Source organism: Schistocerca piceifrons, chromosome 1 (genome assembly GCF_021461385.2).
Source record: "Schistocerca piceifrons isolate TAMUIC-IGC-003096 chromosome 1, iqSchPice1.1, whole genome shotgun sequence".
NCBI lineage: Eukaryota > Metazoa > Arthropoda > Insecta > Orthoptera > Acrididae > Schistocerca > Schistocerca piceifrons.
The window spans coordinates 68,625,710-68,651,910 of record NC_060138.1 but is presented as its reverse complement, the minus strand read 5'-3'; the positions used below and the strand labels follow the sequence as shown (position 1 = coordinate 68,651,910).

Sequence of the window (26,201 nt, the reverse complement as noted above, 5' to 3'; positions counted from 1 at the left end):
AGGTTAATGTGTTCTGCACCCCAGCTGGGATAATTGAGGCAGTGAAATGTATTAAAGTGTAGCCAGCACCTTTGATTAAGTTGGCGAAGATGGGGAATCCATGTCAGATGGGCATCGAAGACCAGCCCCAAAATGTGGTAAGTCTACACCACATTGAGTAACTGGTCGTTGAGGTAAAGTTCTGGTTGTGGATGAACAATATGATGGTGACCAAAGTGCATGACATGAGTCCTCGCAGCAGAAAACAAAGCTGTGAGTGGGGGCCCATGACTGCACTTTTCGAATAACTCCCAGCAATTGGCATTCACAACACCCACACTACAAGAGCAATAGTAAAAGCAAAAATCGACAGCATACAAATAGGGTGATACTGAAGACCCTACAGCTGCTGCTAGACCATTGAAGGCCACAATAAAGAGAAGGACACACAATATGGAGCCCTGTGGGCCTCATTCTCTTGGATATGGGGGGCAGGGGGTACTGTGGGAAGCATCAACTTGAACATGGAAAATATGGTGCAACAAGAAGATCTTGGATATGAGGTGTACTGTGGGAAGCATCAACTTCAACGTGGAAAATATGGAGGAACAAGATGATCTGGACAAAAACTGTAAGTGAGCCCCAGAGACCCCACTCATGTGAGGTATTCAGGATGTGATGTCGCCATGTGATGTCACAAGCCTTCTGTAGGTTGAAGAAGACAGCAATAAGGTGTGTATGTTGGTCAAAAGCTGGACGGGCAGCAGACTCTGGGAAAACCAAATTATCAGTAGAGGAACAGCCTTGGTGTAAACTGTCCTGGGACAGATCCAGAAGGCCCGACACTCAAGGAGCCAACAAAGCCACCAGCTCACCATGTGTGTGAGCAACTTACACAGGACAACGGTGAGACTAACTGGGTGATAGCTGTCCACCTCTGAGCGATGCTTACCCAATTTCAGCACTGGGACAGTGGTGCTCTCCACCATTCAGATGTGAGCTCAGCATCGCTCCAGATGCTATTAATGATGGTAAGGAGATGATGATGACAATCCACTGATAGGTGTTTGAGCTTTTGGTTGTGGATGTGCTCTGGTCATGGAGCCATATAAGGGCACTAGGGTTGGGCACTGAAGAAATCTCGCTCGCTCAATGGAGAATTTTAGGGCTCCAGGTGGTGTGTAGTGCAAGATAAGTGCAATCACTCAATCCACTGTTTAAGGACACAGAAAGCAGGAATATAGTTCCTAGACACAAAGGCTCGAGTATAATGCAGAGCAAAATGTTCAGCTATAGCATCTGCATCAGTAAAAACAGCACTGTTCAAGGAAATACCAAGTACACCTGCAGAGAACTTCTAATCCACAGAGTGGTCCAATGGTTGATACGTACCATTCCCAGCATTCTTGCTTCTGTTGTTTTATTGAGTGGCAGACCTGTGCATCAAGCCATTTAAAGCCAATGAGATGTTCAACTGATGGATGCTGCTTATTGTGATGGAGAGCCCACCTACGATCTCTAATTGCTTCGGTGATTTCTGAGGTCCACCAGGGAACTACCCCTCCCGACGGGGAGGGGGTGGGCGGTGGTTTAGGCTGTCCAGAAGAATAGGGGACCACTAAATCGGCTGCTGATAGAATGGCTCCAGTCACATTCTGGGCAGCCTCATCAATGCCTCATTTAGTGGGGAGCTCAGAACGATAGTGGAGGTTAAAGCATTTCAGTTGGCATTGTGGAGAGCCAATCTAGGTGGGACAGGAAGATTGGGAAGTAGTCGCTACCACACAGTAGATAAAAGGGGGGAAGAAAACAGGGCTGCAAATAGAAAGATCAATGGCCAATTAAGTACCACATGCCACAATGAAGTGTGTGGAGGCACCAGTATTCAAGAGACAAGGGTTGAGATCTGTCAGTAGTTTTCAACATCTTTACCATGGCCTGTGAACGTGGTTCCATCCCACAAACGGTTATGGGCATTGAAGTTGGCCAAATTTAGGAACGTGGGGGAAGCAGAGAAACCAATGCAGACAATATGTTCCGAGGCACTACAACATCGGTAGGGAGATAAACATTACAGACAGAAAAATCCTGAAATATCCTTACCCGAACAGCCACAGCCTTGAAAGTTGCGTGAAGAGAGCACACATTCACTATGTATAGAGTTCAGAACAAATGTGAGTACTTCAGCTGACACCCTATTGTAATTGGCATGATTCTTAAAATATCCCTGGTTGCCATGAAAGGCAGGGGTCAGCGTTGCTGGAAACCAAGTTTCTTGAAGGCAACGAAGAAAGCAGGTGAGCATACGAGATGCCATAGCTCAGCCACATGGTGAAAAAAAAAAACTGCTACAATTCCACTGGAGAATCATGCTGTTGATATACTGTAAGGGCATGAAGGGACCATTGAGGCAACTTATGCTCAGGGTCACCTGCTGCCACTCTGAGACAGGTTGTGTGCTGTGATCTGGAGCCTCGAGAGTCACTGAGATCACTACTTCTGCTGCAGCTGCTGCTGCCGCCGCCGCCACAACAGAAGCAGAACATGTGGGATACAGTGGTGAGGGGGCTACTGTAAATTCCTTAATCTTGGAGGATTGCTTTTTGTCCTTTGTTTAGGGGGTTTGCATAATTGGGAGGACCTCTCCGAAAAACTTCAGGGGCTGAAGAACGTTGTTAAGTCCTACAACCAGCAGCCTGTGGCTCCTTCAACCACTGGCTGGTATCCAGCTGCAGACCAGCAGATACCTTGTAGGAGTGTCCCTATAGATCCCTTCCTGCCTCAAGAAGCCAGACGAGGATGATGCACCTCCACCTGAGGGATGGAGATCAGCATCCTCAATGGGTGGGAAGCCAGTGATCTCAAAGTGAGTGTGGGAGAAGCAGCAGTAGGAGAGCTCCCAACCATCAGGGGGGCAGGCACGGTTGAGCAGCCCTGAGGGCTCACTGTAGGATGCATGATGGAGAAAAGTACCATTGACAGAGAGGGTGATGATGTCATAGTTGTAGAGTATGACATTGTCAAGCGCACAGGATGTAGACGGTCATACTTTTTCTTGGCCTCTTGGTAAGTCACTCAGTCCAGAGTCACATATTCTTGTATTTTTTTCTTTTTGTCTCTCTGAAAGGCAGTGCAATCTCATGAGTAGGGAGAACGGTGCTCTTCACAGTTGACGCAGATGTGGGGAAGATCAGAAGGTATGTTGGCATATAACTGTCATCCGCAATCCCTACGGACTGTTTTGGCATGGCAACAAGAGTGAGTGTGCGCCCAAATTTCAAACACTTGAATCACCACGTACAAGAGGAAGGAGGGAGGGACACAGTTTCACGTAACAGCATTATACAGTCACCTTGACCTTTTCAGACAATGAATTGCCCTTAAAGGCCAAGGTGTAGGTCCCAGTACCAACTTTATTATCCTTTGCCCCCTATGGACACAACAAAGTGTACACCCCGTCGCTCCAAACTGGTGCGTAGCTCATCATCAGGCTGCATTACACGATTATCCAGAGTGACAATCACTGGAATGTTATCCAGCTTCTGACAAGCAAGCAATGCCCACAACTTGGCAGGGGATGCTGTTTTAATCAAAACTGGCCCACTCTTTATTTTGGAGATGGCTGCAAGTTCCCCAAACTTGTCCTCTACAGTCTCTACAAAGAATAAAGGCTATGTGGAGAATGATGTAGCCAGGGCAGGAAACATTTTGGGTTTGTATCTCTCTGTGTTGAATGAGTTATTTCCTTTGAAAGAGACTGCTGGGGCCATGTGATTGCCAGGGAGAAAGCTCCATCCATTTCATATGCAAGTCATCTGCCATAGTGCTACCCACTCCAAATGGGGGCTCTCCCATGGATGCCTCAAGTTCAGCAACAGCTACCTGGCCTGTAATCCATGCTCGGAGTCCCTGTACCCCATCCATGATGGGCACATACTCCTTGGCACACACTAGGAGGTATCAGCTCAGGAACCAACAGTGTGATTCCTGTATGATCAGGAGACTACCACCATACAGGTACTTGACGGCCCCACCACAATGGAGTGGCTACTGTACTTGGTTTTGGGCATACTATCTTGTTGGAAAGGAAGGGTGCTAAGTGGAAAGGCACAAAGGTGGAACAGAAATTACATTGGGCAACATTTGTTGCATGATCTATACTTCTGAATAATTTGGAAATATGGTGGCAGGTCCACATCTGGACCATGTATTTATTAATGAGAGGGTGTAGAGAGTGCCAGAAGTGAAAAGGAAATCCAGGGTTCTAAATCATGTACCAGGTCCAAGTAGGATCTACACCAGAAAGACCGTCTGATGGAAAGGCAGAGGAGAAAGGGATACTGGAAGTATAGGCTTGCAACACAGAAAAGGAAGTAGTGCTGCAAAGGCTGGGGCCTTGTGGTAGCCAAGCACCTACTCACGAAAGAGCCCTGAGCCCTGAGGTGACACTTGGTTTGTAGTCATACCAACATAAAAAAAAAGCTGAGCAATGAAGACAGCGGATCTGATATATGACATGGCTGCTTTCACAGATGGCCCAGCCTCTGATGCTGTAGGAAAACCCTGTAATAGGACTGGAATAGGAAGTGCTGGGAGGGTGGACTGGTCAAGTCTTGCGCCTAGTCTTGCACAGGCATTGGGACTGGCATAGGGATGAACTAGGAGGTTGTGAAGGTTGGTTGGAGGACAGAATAGTTCTTTAGGATGGGTGGCGAGGATCTTTGGTAGTATATCCACGATTTGACAGTGTGATGATAGACAGTCAAAATATTGCTGAAGGATGTGGTATTGGGTGAAGAAGGTGGCTTGTTTGTGAAAAACTGCCATAATGAACGCTCACATTTATTGGGCTGATATGTCACAGTCTAGTGCTATGTTTGAGCTCAGTATCTGAATATGTTGGAGCTGTAAGCCTGACTTAGTTTGAAGACATATGTTAAGTTTGCTGTTTCCTTTCTGGGTGTTGGCAAATGCTACAAAGTCCAGTTCCTTTGAGATGGCGTCAGTGTTAGTGCCTTTAATGGTCCATTCCACTCGCCACCAATATTATCAATATTCACAGTAAATTGTGAAATGAAGCCAAAATGCCACAGTTGGTGCAATGAAGCCTTTTCTGGCTTCTGGCAGAAACCAAGTGGCTAATGGTTTGTGAGAAGTGTAAAATGTCTACTTTCAAGCATGTGCCTATGCTTTTTGATTGAGGCATATGCTGCAAAAAGCTCGTGGCTATCAGTTGGCCAATTTGTTTGTGAAGGTGATAATTTTTTGCTGAAGAAAGTTAAAGGTTGTCAGTTATGTTGCACACATTGTTGTAACACAGTTATAGTTGCAGTTGATGATGTGTCCACCGCATTGCAAGATGTGCACCAGGAAGAGGATGAGCTAACAATGCAGGCTCTGCACAAGTAGCCAAGAATGCTTTCTTTTCATCAGTCCACTGTATTGTGTCTCCAGATTTAGGTAAATCTTTTAACACCTCATTGAGAGTGCTGCCAACAATGCACGACAACAAAAACAAAACATCAATAAAAGTGTGTCAAGCCCAAGAAACAGCATAATTCCCATATTGTAATGGACTAGTAAACTGTGAAATATCTTCCACTCCGTATTGAGGTGGCAGGATTCCTCGTGAAGCATACCCTAAGAATTTTTCATCCATTACCCCAAAACACTAAGGTATGTCCTTGTAGTCTAGTGAACAGTCGCTGTAGGTATGCTAGACACTCTACCCCACTGGATGACATCACAACCCAGTCAACAATGTAGACATAACAGAACTCTTAATTCTCTAGTTACTTCATTTATAAAGTGCAGGAAAGTGTGGGTGGTACTGCACAATCCAAATGAGATTTGAACACATTAATAAAGTCCGAATGAGGTGCAGAAGTGGTCTTAGGTGTGGCTTCCAGTGCACACTGGTATATGCTACAAAGACAGGTTGACTGTGAAGAAAACAGTCTTACCATGAATGTGCATAACAAAGTATTCAGTATGTGGCACAGGATACCAGCAGATATTCTTCCCGGTGGTTGAACTATTTCTGCTGGAAGAGCATTGCCACTGAGATGCACGTGTGGAACTCAGTATTTGTACTGCCGTGACTTGGTTAGATATTTCAGTTACTTGTGCTTGTAGTGCTTCTGGGGAAGTATCTGTGCTGGCAGAGATGTTGGCAACACCCGCTGGTGGATATAGCTTGACTACTCAGTCAGCAGTTTGAGCAAGAGTGTCAAGGTCACCAACATATGTGATTACTGCATCTGCAGACAAGCATGGCAGCCAATTTTCTGCACAATTTCACTGTTAATTTCGCCATCCAACAGCATGTGAAAATGACCAAGTAGTTGAGACAGTGCACAACTGCAGAGATATTAGTGTAGATCAATAAAAGTTGCTTAACTTCCAACTCAAAGAAGCTCATATTTGATAGTGGTGTATTTTTCAGTGTTAGGTAGCAAAGCTATGTCGTCTTACTTCCACAGCCACTTGCTCATTAAGTGCAGCTACCCCATAATTATATTCAGTTTTGTCTGAGGTGACGTGGCCCAAAATAAATTGGCTCTCAAACTGGATGACCTGGAAAGAGAGGTTTCCCTGCTATTGGTTGAAGAATCACATCTGCCACTGACAATCAGTGCTTGAGAGATTCTGTATGTTTGTCACAACAGGCATCAGTCATGTGGGTGGCATGGTTGATGAAAAAACTTACATAAGATGCATTTTATAATTTTGGAGTATGATTCAGTTTTTCCAGTGTCCTGTGAAATTGTTCCAGTGCATGATAAGAAACTCAAGGTACAAAATGTCCAGTGTAAATACAATTTATTTGAAACATCCTGGCAGATTAAAACTGTGGGCTGGACCAAGAGTCAAACTCAGGACCTTTGCCTTTTGTGGGCAAGTACTCTTGTGACTGAGCTACCGAAGCACGACTCATGGCTTGGCCTCACAGCTCTACATCTGCCAGTATCTCATCTCCTCCAGTACCTCCATGAGGTACTGGTGGAAGTAAAGCTGTGACGACAGCTCATGCTTGGGTAGCTCAGACAGAAGAGTATCTGATTGCAAAAGGCAAAGGTCCCAAATTCAAGTCTCAGTCCGGCGCACAGTTGTAACCTGCCAGGAAATTTTATATTAGCCCACACTCCGCTGCAGTGTGAAAATTCATTCTTGACACAATATATTTGTTTAATATGATGTAAGTGATTAATTAAAATGCATAATTGTAAGACTGCAAGAAGCATCTTTATCATTTGTTTGCAAATCAGATGCAGTGTGAAGAATCAGAATTTACACTGCAAAACTGTAAGCCTGGAGATACTGGAAGGTCTTAAATAGATTATATAATGGTAAGACAGAGATTCAGGAACCAGGTTTTAAACTGTAGGACATTTACAGGGCCAGATATGGACTCTGACCACAATCTATTGGTTATGAACTGTAGATTAAAACTGAAGAAACTGCAAAAAGGTGGGAATTTGAGGAGATGGGACCTGGATAAACTGAGAGAACCAGAGGTTGTAGAGAGCTTCAGGGAGAGCATTAGGAAACAATTGACAAGAATGGGGGAAAGAAATACAGTAGAAGAAGAAGAATGGGCAGCTTTGAGAGATGAAATAGTGAAGGTAGCAGAGGATCATGTAGGTAAAAAGATGAGGGCTAGTAGAAATCCTTGGGTAACAGAAGAGATATTGAATTTAATTGATGAAAGGAGAAAATATAAGAATGCAATAAATGAAGCAGGCAAAAAGGAATACAAACATCTCAAAAATGAGATCGACGGGAAGGGCAAAATGGCTAAGCAAGGACGGCTGGAGGACAAATGTAAGGATGTAGAGGCGCATATCACTAGCAGTAAGGTTGATACTGCCTACAGGAAAATTAAAGAGACCTTTGAAGAAAAGAGAACCACTTGCATGAATATCAAGAGCTCAGATGGAAGCCCAGTTCTGAGTAAAGAAGGGAAAGCAGAAAGATGGAAGGAGTATATAGAGGGTCTATACAAGGGCTATGTTCTTGAGGACAATATTATAGAAATGGAAGAGAATGTAGACGAAGATGAAATAGGAGATATGATACTGTGTGAAGAGTTTGACAGAGCACTGAAAGACGTAAGTTGAAACAAGGCCCCGGGTGTAGACAACATTCCATTAGAACTACTGACACCTGTGGGAGAGCCAGGCCTAACAAAACTCTACCATCTAGTGAGCAAGAGGTATGAGGCAGTCGAAATACCCTCAGACTTCAAGAATAATATAACAATTCCAATCCCAAAGAAAGAAGGTGTTGACAGATGTGAAAATTACCAAACTATCAGTTTAATAAGCCACAGCTGCAAAATACTAACACGAATTCTTTACAGACGAATGGAAAAACTGGTAGAAGCTGACCTCAGGGAAGATCAGTTTGGATTCCGTAGAAATGTTGGAACACGTGAGGCAATACTGACCCTACGGATTATCATAGAAAATAGATTAAGGAAAGGCAAACCTACATTTTTAGCATTTGTAGACTTAGAGAAAGCTTTTAACAATGTTGACTGCAATACTCTCTTTCAAATTCAGAAGGTGGCAGGGGTGAAATACAGGGAGCGAAAGGCTATTTACAATTTGTACAGAAACCAGATGGCAGTTATAAGAGTTGATGGACATGAAAGGGAAGCAGTGGTCGAGAAGGGAGTGAGACAGGGTTGTAGTCTATCCACGATGTTATTCAATCTGTATATTGAACAAGCAGTAAAGGAAACAAAAGAAAAATTTGGAGTAGGAATTAAAACCCATGGAGAAGAAATAAAAACTTTGAGGTTCACCGATGACATTGTAATTCTGTCAGAGACAGCAAAGGGCCTGGAAGAGCAGCTGAACGGAATGGGCAGTGTCTTGAAAAGATGATAGACATCTACAGAAGCAAAATGTGGATAATGTTATGTAGTCGAATTAAATCGGGTGATGCTGCGGGAATCAGATTAGGAAATGAGAGGCTTAAAATAGTCAAGGAGTTTTGCTATCTGGGGAGCAAAATAACTGATGATGGTTGAAGTAGAGCGGATATAAAATGTAGACTGTAAATGGCAAGGAAAGCGTTTCTGAAGAAGAGAAATTTGTTAACATCGAGTATAGATTTAAGTGTCAGGAAGTCGTTTCTGAAAGTATGTGTATGGAGTGTAGCCATGTATGGAAGTGAAACGTGGATGATAAACAGTTTAGACAAGAAGAGAATAGAAGCTTTCGAAATGTGGTGCTACAGAAGAATGCTGAAGATTAGATGGGTAGATCACATAACTAATGAGGAAGTATTGAACAGAATTGGAGAGAAGAGAAATTTGTGGCACAACTTGACTAGGAGAAGGGATCGGCTGGTGGGGCATATTGTGAGGCATCAAGAGATCACCAATTTAGTATTGGAGGGCAGTGTGGACAGTAACAATCATAGAGGGAGACGAAGAGATGAATACACTAAACAGATTCAGAAGGATGTAGATTGCAGTAGGTACTGGGAGATGAACCTTGCACAGGATAGAGTAGCATGGAGAGCTGCATCAGACCAGTCTCAGGACTGAAGACCACAACAACAACAACTCATATATTTTACTACATAAGCCTAGGTATCGCAGATGTTAAGAAATGTATTTTTGAGTTGTCTGTAATTTTTTTCCCATAACTTCCAAATGAATATCAAAGTTGTATTAACCGTGAAATTCAGATTTTTATCTGGTCCCCCAACAAAGATATTGCAGGTTACAAAATGGAAAAACTTAAAAAATCCATTTTTTTTAAATAGCGTGTTTTTTTAAGTGTAAGCTGCTCACCACTGATACTGTATAATACAGTGTAATAGCAGAAAAAATATTAAATCTGAGAAATTAATATTTCTTTGGAAAACTATTGTTCAAAAATTGAGTTTTTTTTAAATTTGTGGCTGATGACTTTGAACTATTAAAAATATATTAAAGAATAGATTCAGCTAAGTGATAATGATGTTAATTTGTAGCCCAGAGCGTGTTGAACTAAATGCATTTTATCTGAAAGGCTTAGAACAATCCACTACTGAATAATTGTAAAAAATGTAGACACTTGCAAATATGGAAAAATGCATGCGGCCTGGAACAAATATGGCTGCCATTTCAAAATAATAAACAACAATTTTTTTAAAAAGTGTTTTTGTGATTACTAAACATTGGGGAATTCACCCAGGAAATATAAAATTTTTCTGCAATGGTCAGGCAACCAATTAGTTTTTTCTTTGACTACTTGGTATGGTCTGACCCAACTGGGAAGAAGGTACTTTGGATCTCAGCTGACAACACCACATCCTAGACTATAGAGGCAGTCATAATACAGACAGTGAATAAGAGAATGAGATATTTACTCATTCGATAATTTACTAGGAATGTGGAAGAAACTGGCGTCCACAATGTTACGTTATCCTTGATTATTCCACAACAAGAAGCTATTTAATAAAACCATTACGTACCATATGGTGCAGATACAATTTCTGTCAGGGTCTGACGTGCAACCTTGGTGAAACCACTACAGCCATTTCACTTTGGATGTGTTTACCAACTTTCAGCCCACACCACAATTCAAAGGGATATTTTTTTGCATTGGAAAACCAAACTCTTCATCACACCCTCATGAAGTAATTTAGTTTGGTTTCTTACTGCACCATTATGTTAAACTCAGTTCTGTGCATGTAGAATATTCTGTGGCATCCCCTGAGCCATACATTTCCATAATTTCCATGGCACTGGAAGATATTTCCTAAGATCAGATTATTTTGTGTATTGCTTACCAGTGTGAGGTGCAGCAACAGCATTTATACAGACACCATCCATGGGGGCAGCGGAAATTGTTTGGCCCCAATATTAGGCAGAGTAGCAACAGCTGATGCTGTTTGTCCCACAGTTCTGAAACTCACAGCTGTCACTGTTATTCCCTCATACCAGCACCTCTCTCCACACTGTCCCTGGGCCACAATCAGACTCTGCCTCCAACCATAAGCATCCTGCCTGCTGGCCACTTCTTCACATTGACACCCTGCATGTATCCTCTGGCACCACTCTAGTCACAATGACAATGTCAGAGTGCCACACCATGAGTTCACTACAGCCGGTAGCTACAGCATTTCCCTGCCTACACTCAACCCCCTCATAGCCAGCCTTTGCCGATGTGGTCCTCATCTGGCTGTCTTCACTCACTTGGTCAATGGCCAAAAACTACAAGGAATCAATGAAGTAATGGAAAATGTTTGTGGAATGTGGTGTATCAGATATATTGACACACAACTTTTGTTCCAGCATTTACTCAATATGAATAAGAAGCACAATGTCCTTATTGAATTTGTTTTTAGTCTCTTATAGAGCCACAACAATTTATCAAGTAAATGTAAAAATCTTAGTAAGCTTGGAACCGAGCATATTTTTACTATGAAAGCTCCTAGGTTTCATGAACACTTTAACTAAATGCAGAGTAAAGAGTTTTGTCTCAGTTTCTGGGCTCTTCCCCATTGTTAACAGTGACATATGGAACACATTCTCACAATTTACTTTGTAGTAATAGCATTGCCTGAAATTAATTAGTTTCTAAATTTCAACAAAAATTTAATGAGGATCATCTATATTTTGTGATGGTACAAAATCAGGTGTCATAAATACATCATGAGGACCAGCACCTATGGCACAACAGCTGTGTATAATTAAGTATGGCTTGATGTTATTTATTAATTTATCTGATGGAATTACAATTTCCTTGAGACATATGAGTCTCAACTTTATCTTAAATAATAATAATAATAATAATAATAATAGAAGCTGAAAAGATGAATTAAAATTTGTGTCACAGCCAGGACATGAGCCCGGACCTCCTGCTTACTAGGCAAATGCGCTAACCATCACATTACTGTAGTAGTATGGCCAACAAGCTGCACGAACTACCATAGTCCAATGCCCTCCCCAACACAAACTTCACTGAAGGCGAGAATTGAAGTCTGTTAGGGAGGTCATTAGACTAGGGTAGTCTGTCCAACCAAACTGCTATAGCGTTGTGATGGTTACTGTATTTATTCAAATCTAAGCCGCACCTGAAAGAGAGACTCGAAATCAAGGAAAAAAATTTTCCTGAATTTACGTCGCACCTGAAATTTGTGACTCGAAATTCAAGGGGAGAGAAAAGTTTTAGACCGCACCTCCAAATCGAAAGGAAGTTAGTCCATTGTAGCATGAGAGACAATTTAGGTCCAATGGACGAAGATACAACTACAGTAGTTTGGTTCGAGTCATAAGCTTAGCAGTTGAGCTTTACCAGGTAGCCATTGCTATGTGTCAGGCACTCCATCCGTATTTATACGGGCACCATTCCTTTTTCATGTGCTATGTCTGGGTTGAATCGATTGCTTATTTTGCTTTGATCCGGTAAGTGCTGTTCTCTTTGTTATAGGTGTTTGCGTCACTCTAACAAGGGGAGGCCGCCAATTGTGAAATTCAGATTCGATTCATACTGCGCATAATAAAAGCTCATGGCCAGAGGTGTAATGTGGCAAAGCACCAAGATGCACTTCTCAGCCGTTGTTCGGCCCATTCAACATCTGTCATTCAAGTGTAACGAGCGAGTAACGGAGTTTATATTTCATACCTGCCACAGCAAATTTGTGTTCGTGGGGTCTCTATTCTAATTCGAACGTCTGACTTACGCTATACGTATTCGTTTCGGAATATCGTTTCTACGTCTTCCGTTAACTATGCGTGGTTAACATTATGAAGACAATTAATAACATTTGTGAAACAACTTTGTTTGCAGAAAACATAATGATGTTCGAAGTCGCCAGGTTTTCCACGACAAACGACTGTCAACAACTTCTTATATGCATAATTGTTGCAACCGATTGCCGGGAATTTTTTATATATATATATATATATATATATATATATATATATATATATATATAATGGAAGGAAACATTCCACGTGGGAAAAATTATATATAAAAACAAAGATGAGGTGACTTACCGAACAAAAGCGCTGGCAGGTCGATAGACACACAAACAAACACAAACACACACACAAAATTCAAGCTTTCGCAACAAACTGTTGCCTCATCAGGAAAGAGGTAAGGAGAGGGGAAGACGAAAGGAAGTGGGTTTTAAAGGAGAGGGTAAGGAGTCATTCCAATCCCGGGAGCGGAAAGACTTACCTTAGGGGGAAAAAAGGACAGGTATACACTCGCACACACGCACATATCCATCCACACATACAGACACAAGCAGACATATTTAAAGACAAAGAGTTTGGGCAGAGATGTCAGTCGAGGCAGAAGTGTAGAGGCAAAGAAGTTGTTGAAAGACAGGTGAGGTATGAGTGGCGGCAACTTGAAATTAGCGGAGATTGAGGCCTGGCGGATGACGAGAAGAGAGGATATACTGAAGGGCAAGTTCCCATCTCCGGAGTTCGGATAGGTTGGTGTTGGTGGGAAGTATCCAGATAACCCGGACGGTGTAACACTGTGCCAAGATGTGCTGGCTGTGCACCAAGGCATGTTTAGCCACAGGGTGATCCTCATTACCAACAAACACTGTCTGCCTGTGTCCATTCATGCGAATGGACAGTTTGTTGCTGGTCATTCCCACATAGAATGCATCACAGTGTAGGCAGGTCAGTTTTTACCAACTGACCTGCCTACACTGTGATGCATTCTATGTGGGAATGACCAGCAACAAACTGTCCATTTGCATGAATGGACACAGGCAGACAGTGTTTGTTGGTAATGAGGATCACCCTGTGGCTAAACATGCCTTGGTGCACAGCCAGCACATCTTGGCACAGTGTTACACCGTCCGGGTTATCTGGATACTTCCCACCAACACCAACCTATCCGAACTCCGGAGATGGGAACTTGCCCTTCAGTATATCCTCTCTTCTCGTCATCCGCCAGGCCTCAATCTCCGCTAATTTCAAGTTGCCGCCACTCATACCTCACCTGTCTTTCAACAACTTCTTTGCCTCTACACTTCTGCCTCGACTGACATCTCTGCCCAAACTCTTTGTCTTTAAATATGTCTGCTTGTGTCTGTATGTGTGGATGGATATGTGCGTGTGTGCGAGTGTATACCTGTCCTTTTTTCCCCCTAAGGTAAGTCTTTCCGCTCCCGGGATTGGAATGACTCCTTACCCTCTCCTTTAAAACCCACTTCCTTTCGTCTTCCCCTCTCCTTACCTCTTTCCTGATGAGGCAACAGTTTGTTGCGAAAGCTTGAATTTTGTGTGTGTGTGTTTGTGTTTGTGTGTCTATCGACCTGCCAGCGCTTTTGTTCGGTAAGTCACCTCATCTTTGTTTTTTTATATATATATATATATATATATATATATATATATATATATATATATATATAAATTATAAAAAACAAATACTAAAAGAAAAAAAAGGTTGCATAGTGCGAGATTCGATCCGGCGACCTTTGGATTATGAAACAGAGCGCTTACCGCTGCGCCACAACACTGTAGAGAATTATTAATCGTAGAGAGTATTTCACTGCAACGGTTTCTTTTAACTGTCGATTTTCTCGACAACGGCCGAGAAGTGCATCTTGGTGCTTTGCCAAATTACACCTCTGGCCATGAGCTTTTATTATGCGCAGTATGAATCGAATCTGAATTTCGCAATTGGCGGCCTCCCCTTGTAAGCTGAAAATGCATTATTGTGCTGTGTCATGCATTGTTTGTCGCATTCTGATAATGAGTGTTTACGACCTGTCGCCGCTCGCGGCATGGCTTGCTTTTGTGCGCGCTACCGCCGCTTACAATAAAAAAAGAGAGGAATTGTCTCATTAGTGAAATAATGGCAAGAGACTGCTATTTGTTGTTACTTACACTGCTGCTTTCTTTGATAACAAGAACAAATAATAGACTGTGTATGATAGAAGATGTTCTGAACGAGACTTTAGTGAAAATTTATCTCCGTTTGAAAATGTTTGCAGACACCTCTTTAGTACATTACATTCTGCACAGAAATTAGTCATCTTAGATTTTAAAAAATCTAGTCAGTTGCCATGCTTCATTTCTGACTGTATCACTATCCAGCATAAGAATAATACAAATATAAACATGACACGATATGTATATTCTTCTGCGTTTGCTGTTGTCTCACTCTAGTTTCGTAGTTTATTAGGCAGACAGGATTTAAATGCGATAACAGCAAACACGAAAGGATACATGGCATAATGTTTACATTCGTATTATTCTTATGGTGAAGAGAATACTGCATGTGAGTCACGATTCACAAACGTTCCTATTAGCAACCACCTTTTGTCACAGGTGCGAAAAAATTCAGAATGTAGAGTTGGCCATATTGACAAATATCCCAATCAGTCTTGCCAGTCAGATTTTCATAGTAGATTTTTAGTGATGACTTCAAATTCAGAGTGTGTTGTTGTTGTCATCGTCATCTTCTTCAGTCCGTAGACTGGTTTTATACAGCTCTCCACGCTTTTCTATCCTGTGCAATGCAGAGTAGCAACCCTTATAAAAAAAGAATGAAAATAACTTAGAAATTAAACACTGAAATTTAAAACAAAATTTTATTAGGTTTGTGATACATCTTATGTGAAATGTTTAAACAATCACTCATGATTTTGAATCACTATCACTCGATTCTTTGTTGCTCACTGCTTCATACAGAGCATTGTTCTCTGTACCATCTAGTGCATTGGATATCGAACATTTTTTTAAATGCTTGTTGCACAGTCTGATTTGGAACACACTTCCATGCATCATAAATGCATTGGCACATTTGCGACAAACTTGCGCGTTTTACATGTCCTGTTGGTGTCAGTTGTCTGTCGCTTTTCGAAAGCCAGTCTGTGTATATGCGTTTGAGCTTGTCCTTAAATGGTTTATTCAGACAGGCATCGAGTGGTTGCAGAATTGACATCTCACCTGGAACTACTGCCAAGTCCGTTTTGCTTTCTCCTAATTTTTGTTTTACTGCAGGTGTTGTATGGCCTGTGTACACATCTAATACCAGCAAACTGCGTAAACCAAGCATTGCACCAGGACAATTCCACACACGCCTAATCTATTCCAGCATCATGTCCTCCGAAAACCACCCAGTTTCGTTTGCTCGTACAATTACAGTTTTCGGAAACACTTCCGATTTTGGTAAAGTCTTCCACTTGAAAACTATGAATGAGTGTAATTTATGTCCATCTGCTGTGCAAACCAGCATGACAGACATCTGCTTTTTTTCACCCCCTGATGTAAGAACACTTATGCCTTTCTTTCCTTTGGCATCAATTGCACAATTTGATGGCATGTCAAAATATAAGGGAGTTTGGTCAGCATTTGATATCTGACCAAGAAGGTATTGCTTTTCTGTGCGCCGTCTGATTATGAAGCGCTGAAATTCCACAAGTTTTTCTTCATAATTCTTCAGCAGCTTCTGTACACCTGAAGTTCGCCTCCGAAGTCAAAAACCCCAGCGCTTCATAAACAGATCAATCCAGCTGCGACTAGCCTTAAATTTTTCGATTTTTTTCTCTCTAGCAATTTCATGTGCATTAAGTTTTAAAATTTCAGCATTCACAGGCAGGAATTTCTGACGCTGTTGCTTAACAAATTCATTTAAAATCACGTCTAGTGCATGATATCGGCCACACTTTTGCCCACTAAATGCTTTCCTGCTACTTGAACATTCAAATAATTTCTCTCTCTGCAGTTGCCATCGCCTGATCTCTCTCTGCAGTCGCCATTGCCTGACGCTCTCATCAATCCTGTATTGCAGACCTGCAGCACAATTAGAACTTTGTTCCGAAAAAGAAATAACCCCCCCCCCTTTTGAATTTGGCACTATAATGAAAGTGCTTCAAAAATGGTTCACTAACACCAACAAGCACTTCACAAACTTCCACAATGCAACAGGTGCCGCTACGTGATATCTTAAAGAGTCCCAGTATATCAACTCCTAAAGCCTTGTGCATTGTTGGTATTTTTGTGTAAAGAAATTTATTATTGTTGCTACGAATATTTGAAAGGCTGCTACATTCAAAGACAAACAATACGGAATTTCTATTTACTTTGTTGGATAATGTATGAAAATGCAGTGGTCAAAACTCCGGGCAGAGAAAAAAAGGCTCGTCTTCTACCTTTTTTTTTTATTTATTTACTGATGCAGAGATTTTGGCACCAGTATTTATCTTTGTGCCTGCAAAACACACCTATGTAGCGCTACATATATTCAACAGTAGAAGTTAGTTGTGGCGGCACCTACCAACATTTTTCAGAACTTCCGCTTACTTTGCACTCGATTTTAAGCCGCAGGTGGTTTTGTGGATTACGAAAACCGGAAAATAACTGCGACTTAGATTTGAGTAAATACAGTAGCACATCTGCCTAGTAAGCACGAGATCCGGGTTCAAGTCCTGGCTGTGGCATAAATTTTAAGTCATCTCTTTAGTTTCTATCATTACTGAAAATTGTTTATTAGTATTCATGAATTAATGAAGAATCAAGCTGTTAAGGAAATTATGTTAGCTCTATAGATGAATGTACTTGTGATATTGTATTCATATCGATGAGCCAAAACACCATGACCACTTGCTTAATAGCGTGTTGATCACCCTTTGAGCCAAAATACAGCAGCAATTCTGCACGCCATCGATTTGGCAAGCACTTCACTCGTTTACAGACGGATGTGGCACCAGATGTCTACAGACAGGTGATGCAATACGAATAAATTTTGGTTTAGGGGTGTGGAGTTGGTGTCTAGTAGCATCCTTGATGTGTTTCATTGGCTTCAGATTTGGTGGCCAACAACACAAAACGATTATCAAACTTCTCGAATCACTCCAGCTCAATTCTTGACCTGTGACATTGGCAGTTATTCTGCCCGTCAATGCCTTCACCACTGGAGAAGACATCAGGCATGAAGATAGCTAGATGGTCCACAGCTATCATGGTGCCTCTAATTACTACCACAGGTCCATGAAAGCAGAGGTGAATTACCTCCATAGCATATTACTGCCCCACGGCCTATGTCTGTGGTCCAGCGCAAGTTTCAAACAGCTGTTCACCTGAATGATGGTGTATTCAGACATCACCGTGGACCTGGTGCAACAAGGAACATGATTCATCTGACCAGGTGACATGTAGCCACTAATCCAAGGTCCAAACTCAATGACTCCATGCCACTGAAATATGTTGTTGGGTCAACATGGGAACACACAGGACTTGTCTGCTGCAGAGCCCAATGTTTCACCATCTTTGTTGAACAGTGTACCCCAAAACACTTGTGGATGCGCCAGCATTGTAATTTGCCATCAGATCTGACAAAGATTGCCTCTGACCTCCATGACCTGTGATGAAGTGTAGATGCTCAATATCTTTTTACCAACTCGTGGTTTCACCATTCTTCAAACACTTTCCACAGATGCTCATGACAGTAGCACGAGAATAGTTTCGAGCCGTTACTGTTAGTCCAGCTGACACCATGCAGAGACGTAGGTGTGTGTGTGTGTGTGTGTGTGTGTGTGTGTGTGTGTGTGTGCGCGCTGCGCGCGGGTGTGTGTGTGTGTGTGTGTGTGTGTGTGTGTGTGTGTGTGTGTGTGTGTGTGCGCGTGTGTGCGTGTGTGTGTGTGCGCGCGCGCGCGCTCTAGTCAAACAGGGGTTACTCCAAAAGTGGGCAATCTTTTTTGTGCACTTAACAACTCAATACTTCTGCTTTCCAGTGAGTGGTACCCTTTATCAATGTCACTATGTCAGTGGATTTCCCAATCTGTGGCCTTTATAGTCGCTAAAATGATTCCCATTCTTTTCTGCTCTGCTTGTATAATTTCTTTACCACACCACATGCCCTGAGCCCTACTAGGTGGCATTCAAATTCACTGTGGATTTTGATCACAATGTTCGGGCTCATCAATGTATTCTGTAGGTGAAATGAGGAGCAATAAGCTCTTCTAAAGAAATGGAAAACTTACAAATTGAGGCCTGCTCCCAGGTGATTAATTTATGGCTTGACAGATAAAAGACAAAATATTACCTTTGTGTGTTTCTTGTCTGTTGCATACACAATTGATGTGCAGCAAACTTCTGCAACCTTCTTTCCGTGGCCATAGAAACTCCAACAGCATATCTCACTTGAACCAATAACATCCTTGATGAACAATACCCTTCCACTGAACCTCAGGGACAGTTTGTCGAATAATTCTATATTTTTAAGCAGATTGTCATCAGATGTGCTGAAACAATACAATATTTCATTCCCAGGCATTAATCTTTGAACTCTGAAAATTGTTTATCATGATGACATTTGTTTTCGATATTTATCACGCTTGCTCAAAGTAGGGACAATAAGAAAGTAACCTGAAAAGAAGATAATGTGCATTTGAATAGGAATATACAAAAAAACACACAAAATGCATGAAACAAAAGAAGCCAATATACATTGATGGCAAGTTATGTGTATACAAATGGAGAAAAAGCAAAAGAAGGCAGGGTTAAATGGCACAAAAATCAAGTACTATCAAGAGAATGGAACTCAGAACAGAATTATTTTTGACTTGAACCTATTCACACCCTCATCAAAACAGCGTTCAAAATAAACAGTACCTGTACCAGAGAGAAGTGCACATTTACGTCCATCCAAAAACTGTAGGTGAGCTAGAGTAAAATAGATAAACTATTCTGGTGATCATAATTTTACATTTAGTAAATTTTTCTTCTTACTATTACATTATTATACTGAACTGCCTTCACCTTTGCATGACACTGTTTACTGGCTGTTTACATTCTGCTCTTTCATCTTCAAACTTATTACATTCATTCATAAGCAGCACAAAAAAGCAATCTGCTACAAGACTACTAAAATGTTGAAAATAATAGAGTTGTTAACTTGTATGAGAAGCCAGATAAATATTTCACAGCAAAACAGAAGCAAAACTTTACACTAGATCTTTTTGTACTATATTATTAATGTCAGTACAAACACTTGATTGGTTCATAGTTTAAGATGGGAACACACATGTACAATATCCAATAGGCACTTATTAATTAACTAACTTTGGTCAACAAATACATCAGACTTTTAATTTGGGTGTAATTAAATCCATTTCGTACATTTACTTAATCACCACCTCCCACAATGGAAAAACAATACTCTTTATGGAGTCCAATTATGACATTTAAGCTCTTAACTTGTGTTTACACATTAGGTAATTGTACAGATACACTATCAAGAGTTAGACGAATTTTATATTAGGCTGCACTTACCCCATTAAGGACTGTATATTAAGTTCTGCCAGAAAGACTTCTTTGAGCTAATTGCACACTTCAAGAAATACTTCAAGTAATTGATATTGAACCTCTTGGTGAATTTGTAAAGTGCAAACTTCTTTCTGGGGATAAAGTCTAGATCAAAACCAGCAACAATCACAGTGCTGTTTCTCTGCTGTTCAAAGGTTGGCAATGGGCCAGTTTCACATAGCCAATGACAGGCAAGAAAAGAGGCAATGAATTTCTAGTGCCAAAATGGAAATCATACTCCTCTTTGCTATTGTCACAAGTACTTGACTTTCTTTTCTGAATATATCATGAATTACGAGGTGGTAATCAGGCTGGGACCTAACAGCACAGCTTAAATTTCTGCAAGTATAATAAGCAGCAATTAAATTTCTAATCTTTGTTGTCATAAATATCTGACTGGACTGTGAAGTTTGGCTGTAAATTGGCGATGCCAAGAAATGTGAGGGTTAAGAAGGCTGATTGTGGTGATAAACTGATCTATATAAGCCTACCCCGAGATTTACATAAGGTTGGAATGTAACAGTGTGGATGTGAGGTGGCGAAGCTAACAAATTTGAAAGCTAAAATACCTGGCTGTGGTAACAGACTGACCTGCAAAGGCTAGGTCAGGATGGATTACCACAGTTTTACTTACAAAAATTAAATTAACAATCTTTATTGTTACATACATTTGTTTCTTCTGTATATGTCACGAATTACGATGTTGTGGTTAGGTTCAGACCTAACAGCACAGCTTTAATTGAATTAACAATCATGACTGTCAGAATATTTGCCGTTTTCTTCAACATGTGTTACAATTTTGGAGGGCGTGACAATATTGCTTCGACACACATCATCTGTCCACTGCGCTTTCACTGGCTGTGTATATCCAGCAGTTGACACAGACTTTTTCCTTCCGATCCTACCTTACGGTCAAGACTTACAACATTGCTCCATGATACATGTAATCAACTCTTTCTGGCATATATGAAACTGATAATTTGTCAAAATACATCTCCAGTAGGTGACTAGTGTATTTCACATGAGTGATGTTTCTTAAAATCCCTGTTCACTGCATTACTGATCTATGAAAAAGGCACACTAATAAAGAGGATAATTCCACAAAGATATTGGTGGAAAAATCAACAAAATTTCCACCATAGCCCAATGCAATATTCAGTTTCAACAACTTTTAGTAATACTGGAATTTATTTCTATGACGTGAAGAACCCCCCCCCCCCCCCCCACACACACACACACACACACACACACACACACACACACACACACACACACACACACACACACACACACACAATTTTTCAGCTTTACGGAGTCGCACTGTGCTTAGACCCTAACCAATTTTGATCGATTTTATGACAAAATCTACAAATTTTGTCAATGTATAGGAACATAATGGGGGCTACACTCTGACTTAAAAGAATAAAAAAACCTTTAAAAGGAACATGGTTTCTTTTCATATAATTACCAGGATACGACAATGTAAAAAAAAGCACCGGAAAATTGCATGGATCACCTACGTTTGATGTTAATGTGAAATAATCACTCACAGACTGCAGGTGACAGCACTAGTAGGGGCAAGTATACAAAGCATAATATGGACACAAAAAACAGTGCAGTCATTGTAATGCAGGGATGGAACGATTTATTTGGCATCCAAAGGGCACGATAATTGGCTTTCAGGCCAAGGTTGGAAGCATTTCTGATACAGCTAAGTTTGTTAACTGTTCATGTGCCACTGTGGTTAAAGTATACCTAGCCTCTGGCAAAATGGTTATATAAAAAACTGGCACTGAGGGAACTGTGGTGCACCACTGACCATAGATTAAGTGGGGAGGGGGGGGGGGGGGGGGGCGTGAACGATGGCTGCAGAGATCTGTAAAGACAAATAGACATGCAACTGACCACCCAGATGAACCAAGGGGCCACCAATAGTGTATCGTCACCAACAATTCAGTGAACATTGCTGCGTATGGGCCTCCACAGCAGGTGCCTTGAGCGTGTACCTATACTGACTGTTGTTCACTGGCAACGAAGGCTGGAATTTTGCAGGCTGATACAGCAACTGGATGTCCACTAAATGGCAACAGGTAGCCTTTCCAGATGAATCAAGTTTATGCTCCATTGGATAGGGCGGAGAAGTGAATTTTATGGCCTGAGGAATATTTTCATGGCATTCCTTGGGTGATTTCATCATTCTGGAAGGCAGAATGGATCAACAAGTATGCGTCTATTCTTGGGAAGTGTATTCAAGCTTCTGACAGGTGGTCACATTAATGTGATTGTACAGTGTAGAACGTGAGCAGGTTGCAATGAAAGTAAAACATTATTTTTGAACATTATTAAAAAACATTAACACAAGGAAAAATCAGCTGTTGGGGGCACACTTGACATAAAAGTGAAGAGCATTATCTACCTTAGCAAACAATTACACCTTCTACAAAGAGATTTAAAATAATGTCCAGACACCATTTGAATGAAAGGGTTACGGAAGACACGGTAACAGACTAATCTGATAAGAACGCATACATGGACATTAAGTGTAGTGACAAACAGGTGGTTTTTAGTGATAGTACTACTACTTCAATCTGAGAAATGTGTCTCTCTGCACTTTTCACAAGTTTTGTTGTGACAAACAGGTGGTTTTTAGTGATAGTACTACTACTTCAATCTGAGAAATGTCTCTCTCTGCACTTTCCACAAGTTTTGTTTTGATACTCTGTAGTCCTCTTGGCTGTTTTCACTCACTTTCATCTTTCTTTCAATTTCTTTTGAGAACTTCTCAGCTGACCTTTTCTCTGCTACTGTGTCACTATAACTATCAAGTGCATTTTGGAAGCTGTACATTATCTGCTTTGAGAAACCTCAATAAATCACTTCACATTTTCATGCCCACTCTTGACCCCAATGATCATCATCCAGAACTGATTGATGCAAACGCGATCCCATCACATTCTCCGAGAATTTCCTATACTGTGAAGCCTTATGACAACCAAAAAAATTAAGATAGTTAGATGTGTCAATGTTATGCCTAACTGTCTCTTTCCAGGGTTGGCATTAATTTCCACTTCTGGGACTAAATGTGGGTTGTGCTTCATAAAGAAATAAGCCAGGAGCAATTTATCCAGAGTTTTGGATAAAAATGTCTAGATACCTTTCCCCAATATGTCACATTCACCAAGAGCTTTTTTGATTCTTACCTGATATCCACTTTTTGAGATCCAACTTATTTATGTTTGATGTGACTGCCTCAGCATTACATCTGGTTGCTAGGACACACCACAATTGCATGACACGTTCCCTGCCTGCACTGCAGCAGACTAAAAATACATGGAAGCTAATTAGAAATACTACTTTTCTTCATTGAAACTAGTAACATTATTTTCCAGTGCACTTGCTGAATTGAGGACACCAACAGGATCACCCTTTCCACTGTCAGAGTTGATGATCAGTTGAGTGCGATCTGAAATGGCTGGTGGCCCTGCAAGGGCTATGTCTGATCCAGTAGCATTGGAGCCAGGGCCATTTGCAGTGATTCTGTAACCTAACTAGTAGCCTAGTTCTTTCCCTTGTATGATTGCACAAGGCATGTCTGCCTATACTGCTGAGCGAGGAGTCATTTCATAGAGTATGAACCAGACACTGAATTTTTCAGACATGTCTCAGTCTAGTGAGGATGTGGGTCCAAAGTGAGAGAATAAAATCTTCCTTGTGCGCATGTAATTGGAGGTACGTAGCAGACCAAGATTCAAGACCTGTCCCACACATCCTCTCACCACCCACCTACTCCAGTATGGTCACAAACATTACCTATGCCATCAAAGGCAAGGCTATCCGAAGAAACCAGTCTTGTGATCTACAAGCTAAGCTGCGAGTGCTGTGCTGCATTCTATGTGGGCACGACAACCAACAAGCTGTCTCTCCACACAAATGGCCACCGACAAACTGGCCAAAAAACAACTGGACCACCCTGTTGCTGAACACACCTCCCAAAATGACATTCTACATTTCAATGACTGCTTCACAGCCTGTGCCACATGGATCCTTCCCTCCAAAACCAGCTTTTCCGACTTGTGCAGGTGGGAATTCCACCTGCAATATATCCTATGTTCCCGTAACCCTCCTGGCCTCAACTTCATTAGTCACTGTCCTCAACCATCTAGCCTATTCTCATTCCAGCACTACACAGCCCTCTATTTGACCAACACACCCAGTCTTTTTATTTCCCTCTTTTTTCCACTAGCCACCCACTCTCTGCCCCACCCACTGTCTAATCTCCCAACTGCACCTAGCTGCCCTACCCTCTCTCCACCTCCTCCCTGCACACTTCCCAATGGCAATTCATTGCCCCCCATCTCTACGCTGCATCCCTCCCCCTCCCTGCCCCAGCCTCGTCCTTACCCCACCCAGTTGCCTCTCCCATCATGCACTGCTATTGCTGTTGCAGTTCGTAGTCTGACCACAGCCGCTAGAGGCTGTGGTTATGTGTGTGTGTGTCGCATTTGCGTGAGTGTATGGGTACATCTGTTGTCTATTTCTGACAAAGGCGTTGTTGGCCAAAAGCTTATTTTGTGACAGTATTTTTGTTGTGCCTATCTGCAACTCAGCATCTCCGCTATATGGTGTGTAGCAACTATCCTTTTCATTATATTGTTACATTCCATCCTGGATTTTCTCTTGTTTGAAAGTAATTTATATTGACTAAGACCCACAGCAGCATCGGAAATGTTAGCCTGTAAAGACAGAGATGACACAAAGAGTCACCTTGCCCCTGTGCACCAGGCATCTACTCCCAAAGCCACCACTCACACTCTGGCCACTTGTATTCCTCTGCAGGCTCTATGTTAACTAAGCCAACAGCCACAAACCAAAGCCCAACAGTTGCTTGCTAGTGTTCTAATTACACTATTTAATGCCTACCATTAAAGATCGTGAAGATCTTATTCATACACATTGCAATGAGACTGATAGCTATAGGTATGTAATACTGTAATTTTTAGATATATGTCCAAAAAATGTACTGTATTCAAACCTATCATGCTCTAGTATCCCAGGTTCAAAATAAATGGATTCTCTCTGTGATAACTCCATGTTAGCAAAGCAAGACAGGCAGTACATTTGAACAGATGTCAATGTAAACCACACCAATTACTTATCACAGATCCTTGCTGGTCACATTGTGTCACAAACACACAAAATCACGACAACAAATGAGAATAGCACAGCCAGGCTGCAGTGATGTGTGTGCAAGCACCACCACCTAAAGAGAAGGTTGCGCTGCACTCTGTGTGACATTGACATCACCCAGAGTGGGCCAGATCGGTGAGGCGCTATGCTGACAGAATCAAGTCACATGCCCTGAAATCTTTCTCAAACAATTTTACAGAATCTATTTGATAAAAAAAAACTATTTAAACATTTCTTGTAACTTCATATGTCAGCTTCATGGTAAAATGCCCATCATTTTACTAATGTTCATAGTTATTGTGATATTTCCCTATATAAATAACAAGTTCAAAAATGTTTCAATGACAAATAGTGGTTGCTATGATTTTGTGTTTGGTGCATATTTCGCATATGTTGCTGTGAATGAAATTTAGATATTGACCTTTTCTTTAGGTTTGGGAGGAGGTCTATCTGTCTCCAACCTCAAGCAAATGGATTTGAAGTAGCACATTCATTTCCAATTGCACAAGTGCAGGAATGCAATATTCATAACATCCCTCATATCTTGTAAACCATTTGAGATCTCAAAACGATTCTGGTCAATGGCAGCATGCAAAGAGGTGAGTGTTTCGCCATATGGTGAACAAACAGAAGTTTATTTTCAGCAATACAGCAGACACTAAAGTTTCTATTTTATTTTTTTCAGGCCAGTGCTGTAATTTTTTTTGAGTCATGGACAGCTAGTGAAATGAGAATGTGCTAATATGAAAAA

General features: G+C 41.4%; 1 protein-coding gene across 1 annotated transcript in view; it reads right to left on the bottom strand.

Moving 5' to 3' along the window:
- LOC124798561 (BTB/POZ domain-containing adapter for CUL3-mediated RhoA degradation protein 3) overlaps positions 1-26,201 on the bottom strand; it is a 104,370-nt gene that overhangs the window by 8,039 nt on the left and 70,130 nt on the right. Inside the window, exon 4 of the mRNA XM_047262022.1 lies at positions 19,002-19,200. Coding sequence (XP_047117978.1) covers positions 19,002-19,200 — 199 coding nt within the window. The remainder of the gene's footprint in view (positions 1-19,001; positions 19,201-26,201) is intronic.